The sequence below is a fragment of the Anoplolepis gracilipes genome, chromosome 5, assembly GCF_047496725.1.
Source record: "Anoplolepis gracilipes chromosome 5, ASM4749672v1, whole genome shotgun sequence".
Classification (NCBI taxonomy): domain Eukaryota; kingdom Metazoa; phylum Arthropoda; class Insecta; order Hymenoptera; family Formicidae; genus Anoplolepis; species Anoplolepis gracilipes.
Window position 1 is genome coordinate 3,049,661 of NC_132974.1, and position 12,333 is coordinate 3,061,993.

The following is a 12,333-nucleotide window of genomic DNA, read 5'->3' on the forward strand; positions in this document are numbered from 1 at the left end:
AATGATATTGTTGGATATTATTATTGTGACATCCAAGTGAAATATATATACATATATTTTAAGTAATATCTGATATGTATATATTCCTGTTTTTCAGTTTAATATTATCATATTAAATTTGCGAAAAATTTTTAAGAGATTTTTGATAAAGTTTAAAGAAAATTGTATGTGAATTTTTTAATTGCTTGTTCCACTTCCTTTATGTCGCGGTATTGAATCTTTTGAATCGACTTTCAATACTTCGATGCTATCAATTGTGCAAAACACAGGACGTCTCTGCTATGAAACAAACAAGCGATTATTATCACTACGGCAAGCCCTTGACTTCATCTATCGGTCTTCTTCTGCTCGTATAATTGAACGCGAATGATTCATATCGTATATCAAACGCTCCTTTTTGTTTTCAGTGTCGCTTGATAGCCAGGCTGGTTTTATGCATCAAACTATAGAAAAAAACCTTTGTCTAGCTAGCTAACAAAGCGGGTGTAGAATTATTAAACCAATAGGTGAAAGACCATCATTGTCGGTATAATACGACACGTATTTTTTATAATAGATATGATAAACATCAAAAACTGCGAGTGAGTGAATTTTGTTAGATTTCTGGAGAGACAAAGCTTGCAAGGACGGAAGAAAAATCTCCAAAAATAGATAAAAATAGATAAAGTCGTGCATGCTCTTTTCTCGTGTCTTTGCACGATATTTCGACTTGATTCAAATCTCGGAAATAAATGAGTACACATAATTTTTCTCTTTCTCTTAAGCTGACGTTGACGATGTTACAATAGAATATTTTCATTTCTGTTTCAAGATATTATTGAAATTTCATAAATTGATATCTCGTGGAAAATTGTAAGTGCATCACACTTAAATTATTAATAAAACAATTTTTCTTTCGATATTATTTTAAATATTAATATTGGAAAAATTATGCTACTTATATTTTTTTCATAATCTGTGTAGCAACTTTATTTTCGCGTATACACTGTGCGCTAGATGCATCTGCGTTTGATGCACCAGCGAGTCTATTGCGTCTGGATGCATTCATGCGATCATACATTGTAGTACATATTCCGAAGCTGCAAGAAAGCGCAATTTTTCGATACTAGGAAGAAAGCGCAATTTTCCGATGCTGAATTTTCGATATTGAAAAGAGAGTTCATTCTATGCCTTGAATGCATTGCCTCTAACATTAAACACGCAATGTTATATAGTATGCATGATATACATATTTGAATAATTTTTGTATTATATAACATAATTTTTGCATGTACATATATGTATATAGCGTAGAATATATTCAGAATTGATTAAAATTATGTCGATTTCGGTGAATTCTCTTTAATGAACTGGCTTTAATTTATTCATATTATACGTACAAAATAATAGTAGAGATATTTCAAGTGTAAATTATATATTGACGTTTAATAGAGCGATTTCTAGTTTCTGACTTGGTCAATAGACAATTCAGATGCGAATGAGCAATGACGTGCACGTGTTTCCATATATACGGCGAATCTCCCAATTTCGGATTTCCTCGTCGCAAGATCACGCAAATACCGATTCGCTTAGTTCGTTTCGCGTAAAATGATAGTATGCACACTGTATTATAAATTACGTTACACGGAGATAGAAGTGGATTATATGAATTGGATATTCGAGAGGAAATCCGAATTGTATAATTGTTATTGTTTAACAAAGTAAATTACTTGTATTTCAGAGAAGTTGTATAATTAAAACCGAACTCGCGTTTATTTGAAATATTTTGTACACGAAATAATTTAAACCAATTTCTTTTGACCAGCTTTATTCAAATTACTTTACGTTATGATTATTATTGAATCGTTAATATAATAATATTGAATTATATTGTAGTAACTTGAAACTGTGTGAGACGGATTGATTGATGCAAAAAATGTTATGTAGATAATAGATATAAAAGTATTTAAGAAATAATTAATTATAAACATTTATCATGTTTTAAATTTAACATGAAAAATTAATTCACATAATAGAGAATGAATGTAATTAGTTTTATATTTTTACAAAGCGATACTTTGATAAAATGTTGATGCCATAGAAGAACGATTTCAGTTTTCATGTTTTAAATTTTACATAAAAACTGCACAAATTGCTTAAAAAATTTATTATTTATATACTACCATATATATATATATATATATTACTTATACATATTATGTATATGATGATATATGTATGACTTATACATATATGACATAAAATATGATTTATAGAAAAAAATTTCTATACATAAGGCTCCAGATGTGTATTACGTGGTATAAATATTTCTATAAGTTTAGTTATTTATTATAGGCGATATCTAACTGAGGAGTATCAGGAAGCAGTCCTTACAACTGACGAGTGAGAAGCCAGTGGATTTTACATAAATAAATTCAGAGAGGTACCATCAGAAGCAGAAGGCATGTAACCCTCGGTGGAAATTTCAAGACTACTATCCCTTTTTGCTACCTTACCCTTCCGACTATGTTCCCTCGCTCCTTATCCCGGAATACAAACATTGAAATGAGTACCCGTCGTATTCTGCATGCATACTTGAAAATTCTACATGAGTGTATATACTACCTGAACGATAGTATATATACTGTCTGACTACTCATACGATAATAATCGTCTATAATAAGCATACAAAACAAATTGATTTTTTTGATAAAAATTTTTGAAATACGTTTCTGCAATCTATTTTAATTATACGAAAGAGTTAGAAAAATTATTAATAAATAAAATTGATACGCGCGTTTATACGTTATATTCTAATTAAACAAGAAGAAAAAAATTTAGATATATTTATAATTATCGAGGGGAAATGATATTTTTCTGGCTCTCGTAAGGTTTGGTCGAGTATTCGTTTAAATCAGTAAAAAGAGAATTAGAAATTTTGGTCTCCATATTTCTTAGATTCTGTTTGGATCCTTGTTATCCTAGCACAAAAAATCGAATTTCACCAGCACGCGGAATTTTATTTGCGACTTTAAAGCGGATGGCTTCAGTGCCAAGTTACAAATCGAGGTAAACAACGATTTGGCTTGTTCTTACATAGACAAGAGTAATAATAACGATAAAAAGATCCCTCTCTCTCTTTTTCTCTCTCTTGCATTTTAACGCGACGAAAACGAGAGAATCTTTTCACTGCTGTTATTCAAAAATTTATGCAACGAAATCGAGCCATTTCGTGTTCAACAAATGTCTTGCATTCCTTTCGATGTCACGTACCCGGTCAGTTGAAAAAGCGATCGACATAAGTCGTCATCTTTCGCTTGATACCGGAAATGAAGTTTTTGGCAGAAAGCCTGAACAATCAATACTCTTTACGAATGGCGCGCGATAAAATACACGGTTTGTTATTAGCACGGCGCGTTTTACGGTCAGGAAATAGAAAAAACAACGGAAAAATAGCCGGTAGCTTCGATCAGTTTCGCAGACGAGGGGAAGGAGGAAGTCGATACGCTTCGCTAATTCGCCGATAATAGTACATCCGATCTCGAGATAGGCCAAATGAAACAGCTTTTTACACGAGCATCATTTTTCGCTCATTTATAGACACATTCACAGATAGTGTTCTTCTTCGATACTTGATTAGCCTTTACAATTTGATCAAATAATATTATAACGTCATTTGTTTATTGATACTAGCAATACGTAACAATATGTTACTCAAATTTAATTATAATTAAATGACAATTATGTAACTGAAAATTTTAGTAAATGGCATGAAATATTTTCCCGTTATGATAAGAATGTCAATATATTATATGTATCTATAATATAATAAAGACACATTCTTTTGTATATAAATTATAATATAAAACATTCCATTAGAATAGTATTTTATTTGTCGTAAAATTAAATATCGATTTTTCCTTTCTTCGAAAGAATTTCATTCATCCTCTCTATTTAATTATCTAATTATCAATCGCCTATGTTATCGCAAATTAAGCGAGGGACACAGCCGAGTGGCTCGTTGATCTTGATATGCATCTTTTCGGGAATACCTCTGAGAGGTCTATATACATAGGTCTTCTCCCTTGGAATGACCAGGTGCGGCGTTATTATCCAATATGACCTAATTATGATAGTGGTATACCGACGATGCGTCCGCTATAAATGGAGCCGCGTAAACCAGTCCTGCGTGTACCAGCACACCGACTATAATACCCGTCTCGTAATAACGGCCAATTCGCGTTCTCCTCCTCCCATTCTCCTCTCCTATACCGCACGCGGCGTTCCTCACAGGCTGAGGACGCGTATGCCGAATCCTATCGATCTATCGAACTGATTGACATATCGACATCTGTCACCACTACCACCGATTTTCGTAAAACTTGGCGATCGCGTCGGATCGCAATCGATCAGACCAGTTAACGGAAGAATATCTCCTCATCCTTTCTTCCTTGTGATATATAAATGTTTATAATTTTTTATATATTAATAAAGAAAGTAAGAGAGATTAAAAAACTTTTGATACAGCAAATTTATTAAAAATAGTTCAAGTGCGATAAGAAAATTTATGCTTACGTAAAAATTAAAAATTCGTTAAATGATAATAAAATAATATCACTAATAATAATTCTGCATACTTATTTGCCAATAATTATAATGTATCATTTAACTTTGGTATAATTTAACAATAAGAACGAAATATATTGTGTGTATTGTTCCAAGACTATTGTTTGTCATAGATAGTCGATCTTCATAATGCTAAAGTCTCTCTCTTCCGTAGAAACCAAAGGTGAACAAGGACGTGAGCTAAATTCTGATGATTTTCAAAAGTGATTGACGTATCGACATCTGCCATCCGGTTGATATCGTCATTGTATCGTGCAATTTCGATGTTTCATCGATTTTTGTACTTTGCTTGATTTGGTTCGCTACAAAAAGTCGGTATACCAAATAATTTTTCGTTTTATTATTATTGTAATCGAATTAGCGGAAGCAATTAAAATTTAATAACGCGTCACTATATTTAGCAGATTGCGTTGTAATTGCAAAGGACGGATCACTCACGGTAATGGCTACAAAGATTTAATTTAACTGCATTTGTAAAATATAATAGAATTCATTTATTTAACACGTTTAAAATCCCGAATAGAATAGTGTAACATCACATGACTTGGGTAATAATGATTGTGATGTGGCCGCAAGGTAAATGTACAAAGTCAGATGAGAGACAGATGACAAGAGAGACAACCGACAGGTCGGTTGTCATTTTTGTCTCTGTAATTCGATATTTGAGAGAGAAAGATTGATGTATCGACATCTTTGACAGAACTGAACTATTTTTGTTTATATTGATTTGCTTAGCCTCTCATCATTAAGATTTTAAGAGCGACAATCTTGAGCTTTAATTTAATTTCTTTGTAATTATTGTTGTTACAATTATTTTTAAATAATTAAATATGCTAAGAAATATAGCGTTATGGTATAGAATTCATTGCCTTTTTCTGATTTGTCACATGTTCCTTATGAGGACATTAATAAGTCTCAAACAATCGAGAAAAATGAACAATTTTTATATGAGATTATAAACTCTGACTTTACAGCCGAAATTTTATTTTGCAATTTGACAGCCGTTAATTATAAAACAATCTCTTTTTTTCTCGAACAAGCGTATTAAACTTTCGTTGGTTTAAAATTTTATCCAAGAAAAACTATGAAGGATATCATCAATAATCAAATTATAAAGTTTTTAATAAAGTCACTTATTAATTACTAATTACTACTTCTTCGTAAATCAGTAATAATATTTGGTTAATGAAGCGCAAATAATTCGTCACTAATCCACCACAATTGTGTGATCGAGAAAGTTGATGATAAAAAGGATATTAGAGCAATAATCAATGGCGCTGTAACAGTCAATTGCTACAAAGAAAAGCTTGCGTTGCATTTTTTAAACATTTTATACGAAGAAAAGATGAAATAAAATTAAGACAAAAGCCGGCAAATGGAATCTGACTAAGTGACTCTCTTTAGTGATTGTAATATATTCTAAAAAGAAATGTTTGTATCATTAAAACTTTTCAACTTATAGCAAAACTTTGTGCCTGTGTAATTTAGCACTATGTTATAAAAGTACTTAAAAATAAAAGAAGTTACGTTTTCTGCATTCAACTTCAAATGAAGAAAGAGAAAATTTAATAAATGTGTACACACAGTTCCATGTAATATTTTTCTTCCATTTAATATTTTTAATAACATAAAACAAAAGGAAATAAGAATTTTTATAGAAATTTTATTTTTGTAATATCATTCTTATGGATTTTAATGTTTTCCGAAATCTACATTTGTCGTTGAAATTCAGACGCATTCTCTCTCTTTCTTTGGATTAATACGAAATTTTAATAATTTGAGTTTTCGACGTGAAGCACGAGTCGGCGTAATTAGCGTCTCGATAATCGAAGCCTAAAGTTTCCCTACGACCTTACCGGCCCATTGACACTGGCAACACCGTTACCAAGTTTGCCAACGAACCCTCCCCCCTATCCCCCTTCTACCCTTTTCTCGACGCCCAAATAGTGTCGGTGCAAACTTGTCCGAGTTCCGACTGCAGCTCGAGCTAGGCAGAATACGTAATGAGTACGTGGGTTCTTAACTTCGGGCTATTATACGAGCCGGCCCATTATGACTAATCGTTTGGTATGCCTTGCTATCGAGTTTCGGCTAGATACTCGTCTGGTGAATGAAATTTGTACGTGTAAGAATCTCAGTTGCAATCGTTAGCGTGGATTTACATCCAGACAAATGTGAATACAATATTTATTCAGGGCTAAAATAAGTTACTCCTTAATAAGAAATTATCTTAACTAATTACAAAACTGTATAATATATAGAAAATAAATTAACGATAAAATTATTAATAAATGAATTTTAATTGCAAGTTGAAAATAACGTGCGGAAAACAGTCGCAGAAATAATTTCATTTTAATTGATTACTCTAAGTCTTTAATAAAAACATTTGTTTCTGGTTCATAAAATTAATTAAATATTTCAAATAGAAGTTTAATTCCCGTGCAAATAAATTATTTTATGTTAAACTTAATAATTCAGTAAAAGAAAGTTCTTTTATAAATGTTTATTGTTTATTTAAAATGCGTTTTAGTTCACCTTTCAAAATAATTAACATTTAAATATATTTTTTATCTTTATATTTTTTTATTATCAGTATGATATCTCGACAATACTTATAAGATATATCCTACAACCGTTCCGACCCAAATATTTATTCCAAGTACAGTCGGATCAAGCTCTTACTTTACTACTTGACGTCGCTCACCGTGAAACGCCTCTCGCACGAGATCGAAGATTCCTAGATAATTTCCCGTCACGCGATCGTCAAGTGGCCACTCACTCAGGTGCGACGGCGTGCGATCTAATTTCTGGCTTAATCTCGAAGGCGGGTGCGGTCCACTGATGGGGAACGATGCGAACGCGAACGGTCATACGCGCAATCAGTATGCGAGAGGATGATAGAGAGAACGGAGAGAGACGGGGCAAGTTTAGATATCAGCGGTTCTATAGCGACGTATTATAGCGCCACGATTGCCGCCAGCAACCTCAGCCTAAGTGAATGGCTCGGCCGAGGGGCCTTTGCTGATTATGGTGTCGCCATTGATCCAGATCGAAATTGGCTTGTCTCTGTCATGGAACGCACCCAGAGAGCCATTAATATCCTCCGCGGGCCAAGAGCGAACGGGCGCGACGCTATCGATGGGAAGGGGCTAGTTAATAGCAAATATAGCTGTGGATCGAGGTGCGAAGCCTCTGGCTCTCATCGCTTTCGGGCTATATCAGCTCGTCGATCAGTTAAATAATCAGCATCCAATTGTTTCTCTTGTCTGCCGAGATTTTTTTTAATCGTATAATTGTGCATTTAAACTGCAAAATAAATATCTCTAGAAAAATAACATTTTTTAACAGAGGAATGTTTAAGTGAGAATAATATTTTATCGAGAAGACAAATGGAAAATATATTTTTTTTTAATTTTTTTAAATTATAAAAATATTCTCTGTATAGTATTTTAAAATATACATCGCATAATATTTGAATAATTTTTCTTAAGACATAGAAAAACAGGAATGCTTCATTAATAGTAAAGAAAATGTGTTGCTTCTAATGAACTATATAATTATATAAAATAAACTCTCCGCACGTGTTAAAATTTTAATCAATATCGTAGTAATTCTATTTCAATCACGGAGAAAATAGGCCATTTCTGATTCATCTCATTATAGGGACTGCCAAATGAAAATTATTTATAAGAGATCGAACTTCTGACAGTAATCGATTCTTCGGTATTAAGTAGTCGACTAATGATAAAAGGAACCTTTCGATTTATATAAATCCATGATTAGGAGAATGTCGGTCCGCTATTTGTCTACCTATCAGCACGTTTAATAAATTGTCAGAATTAAAAAGAGCTCACAATCAATAACAAACGTAGTACTCCCGGAGATTGGATTCGACATAAATCGATGAAACTGAAGCATAATTCTCGCTCACTCCCAATCGTCTCGAACGTGTTCGTTCACATTTTCTTTCACTTATAATCTGTCTGTCGTCGATTAACGAAGATTAAAACAACCTATAAAAGATAAAGATGCTCCGTATTTGATAGCGCGTAAGTAATAAAATTACATCAAAGTATAAAATTTATGAACCAATTACAGCGTGTCACGCGAAGCAAGTAACAGATTATAAATATTGAATTGGATACAAATGCCGTTTTATTTTTCCATAAAATTTTCCGATATAGATAAATTATATAGCATCGGAAATATGCCAATAATAGCAATGGATTAATTTAGATCATTTAGGTGTATTTATTGCAAACTTTTACATCGCTTATTACTCTTTTCAGTCTGATGAATAAACTTATTTGCAGGACAAATAAACTTTAACTTTATCTTTGGCCAATAGAAAGAGAAAAATCTGATTATTTTGCATAATTCAAGGTAGAAAATTTTATAGATACTAATTATTCCAAGCGAATCAGATTATTTGCTATTAATAATAATATACAAATGTTTACTTTTTATACCACGAAAACTAATTATGCTGACATTAAACCAGAATGTGCGTATAATAATGGGTTCTAATTAACTTCATATCACTTTTTAATGCAATTTATACAATTCAATAATTGGTTAAAAACTTGGAAATTTGCATTTATATATAATAAAATTATGTAACTATAAATTCATTATATATATACATTTATGGTTTATGTATTATTATATATATTTATATATAAATTTCATGTTTACAAATGTGAATTGCAAGACGCTAAAAAGAATTGCTAACATATAATAATAATAAAACATAAAACACGTTGCTTAGTCTGACCTACTTTATTTTAACTACTAGGTTTTTTAATATCGATTAAATTGAAAGCGGAATTTGATATAGCATTTAAGCGCGCAACCGTAACAAAATTACGTGGAAGATGACGTGTCTCCTACGCGAAGAATTACACAGAAAGTAAAGATGATATTGCTTTTGACAGTTAGTTCCTTTCTCACTTCCCAAGTTATATCGGTTTTATCGGCTAATTGCAGATTTCAAAGATAGTTGTCCAATCCGCTGAATTGGATTAAAAACTAACAATGAATAGTTTCCGAAGATCAAAGAAATCTATTTTCTGTCGCTCGAGTAAAAATATCGCAACGGAATTATGAAGTTGATACAATGATATTGTGAGTTGAACGTGAAATTAACACTAATCAGCAATGTGATTGACGTACATAATTGCTCTAGATACATACATATATGTGTATATATACAATTAGAGATTTTTCTTTTTTTTTTAAATACCTATATCACTCGATGAATCGTCAATCGATTTTTCTAATAATTAAAAAGATAAAGTCCTTATTTTTTAAATTTAATTATGTTTTGGTAGAATTAAATTTAAAATTAAATTTTTAACAATTAAAAAAGATCATAGAAATTAATCTTGCACGCGAAGTAGATATATGAATTTTAGGCGCGAAACTTTTCTAAAATTTATCGAGATCGGTAAATATTTTTTTCAAAATATCTCGTAGATGCGGTGATGAAAACTCGAGGTAGATAGATGATCTTTCTTACGTCTGTCTTTGTCGATTGCCAATATCTCGGTAAGACGGCAAGAGACGGGATCGAACGGGCGGGATTCTTGGTCCCGATAAGAGTTAGTGCTCACTTGTTGACCCGTTTCAATGATCGTAACTTACCGAGATACAAGACCGGCGATTGAGAGCAACGACGTGAGGCCAGATGCCGAGAGTTTCGGATTTAGCGAGAAGTCTTAATATATATATATATATATATATATATATATATATATATACATATATATATATAAAACGTCACTCACGCGTGGTTGCTTTTTACAGCGACGTGCGCGATCGATCGTGCGATGTTGATGTGGTCTCACGATTTTCAGAAGAATCAGCTGATCGACTTGACGGCCCTCAATTCGTTAAAAATTCATACTCGATTGAACGTTCTCGTGTTTCATCGACAATCATCGATAGTAAATTGAGGATACGCGGTCAATTGACTGTTAATGATACCTGATTCGTCCACAATTATCACGACAAATCGAGAGAGTCTAGTATCTACTGTTTGGCGGTTTTCGACGGCGATCTGCGTAAAGCCATTAGTTAGTTTCTGATCAGCCACTCCAAGTGGCATTACGAGGGAGTAAATTTTCTGTTTTATCGTGTGCATGCAAATCATCCTAGGAAGGCATTTCGACACACCGTTTGGCACGATCTGATTGGATTGGCGCGCCCATAGTCGAGTAGAATTACAGACGCGGGTTATGCCGATCAATGGCGATTCGTTACAATGGATAGCTACAGATGAAACTGATAATGAATTGAAATTGTTTACGTACTACATAGCCGTTTTAGCAACAACACGAATATACTCGGCCCCTATGACTTTGTTTGTATACATAATATGTTTCAATAATTGGCTGGTCCGATTGGGGAATAGGTTTCTACGTTAATGATAGATATATTCGTTATCGATAAGATTGCTTTGCTATAGACGAGATGCCATATGCCGTAGCGAGCGTCTTTGTCTAAGTTGGATTGCTTTCCGCTCGCTATCTAATTGCCAGCAGTTGGATCACCTTCAGAGCAGTCACAAGCATCAACTCACTGCACTAAATAGTTTTGGTTCTACTGAAACTTCCGTACATCAAACGAGCTGTTGATTTTCTTAACATTGGCCATGGCACATACATATACACAAAATCAAAGCCTATTTAGTATCAAACAATTTTTTACCAATACCTATTTCATGAAAAAACTCATTCTGATTTGTTAATGACAATAAAGTAGATAATTTTAGTTCTATTTTTGCTCCACCGCCACTGTGATAAACTAATATTTGAGTGATGCTCGTTTTATCAGAATTTAAATGGTCCTTCTGCAAAATTGCTTTTTTCGTCGTTTATTTCATAAAGATAATATAAATTAAAAATAAAAAAATTGTGTAACTAAATATTTTAATATAAAAGTATAATACTTGTAATAATGTATTTTCGATACAAAAGCGAGATACTAAAAGTAAACGACCAATAAAGAGAAAAGGTAGAAAATGAATGCCATGTTGGGCTTACCTGTGCACCAACGAGGCCAGCGCGTAATCTAGGGATGTCCGTGTGACTCCAGTCTGATCTGGCCCAAGGGTCGACCCTGCCGAGGTCGCTGCTCAGGTTGACCTCGCCAAGTTGATTGTGTACGAACTTTCTGACGTTCCAGGGCAAATCGTTGTGCCTGCAAAATCGAGATGTGTTATATAAAGCAATATCTCTCAATATCTTAGGAGTAGAATGCTAGATTTTTTATTTTAACTTTTGAATTTATAATATATACTTCAGGCAATGATATTTTTTATTTAATATTGATTATAAAAATTAAATTATATTGATTATAAAATATTATGCACTCTAATATTATTATATACTTGAATATTTTGTGAAATGTATTTTGTATATATACATATATATATATATATACATATATATATATATATACATATATATATATGTGCACGTGTGTGCATGTCGTGTGCGTGTGTATGAATATATTAATCTGCAAATTATAACTAAGAACAAATATTAAATCGAAACAGATGCATCTTATATCGAAAGAAAGAAAAAAAAGAAACATCCATATCATTACGCAATGTAATATATACGAGATTTTGGATCAATTAATGAGATGATACATGTGTTTTTTTTTTTTTTTTTTTTTTTTTTTTTTTTTGAAAATTACACAAAACTGTAGTTAGAAAATTTAAAA

The 12,333-nt window shown here is 32.4% G+C and overlaps 1 protein-coding gene and 1 long non-coding RNA gene across 11 annotated transcripts in view; one reads left to right on the forward strand and one right to left on the reverse strand.

The window, feature by feature from the left end:
- LOC140666043 (uncharacterized) overlaps positions 1–12,333 on the forward strand; it is a 182,303-nt gene that overhangs the window by 64,865 nt on the left and 105,105 nt on the right. The window lies entirely within an intron of this gene.
- LOC140666034 (dipeptidase 1) overlaps positions 1–12,333 on the reverse strand; it is a 140,018-nt gene that overhangs the window by 32,680 nt on the left and 95,005 nt on the right. For all 8 annotated transcript variants that reach the window (XM_072892750.1, XM_072892751.1, XM_072892747.1 and 5 more), the window contains one exon: positions 11,649–11,805. In XM_072892750.1, coding sequence (XP_072748851.1) covers positions 11,649–11,805 — 157 coding nt within the window. The remainder of the gene's footprint in view (positions 1–11,648; positions 11,806–12,333) is intronic.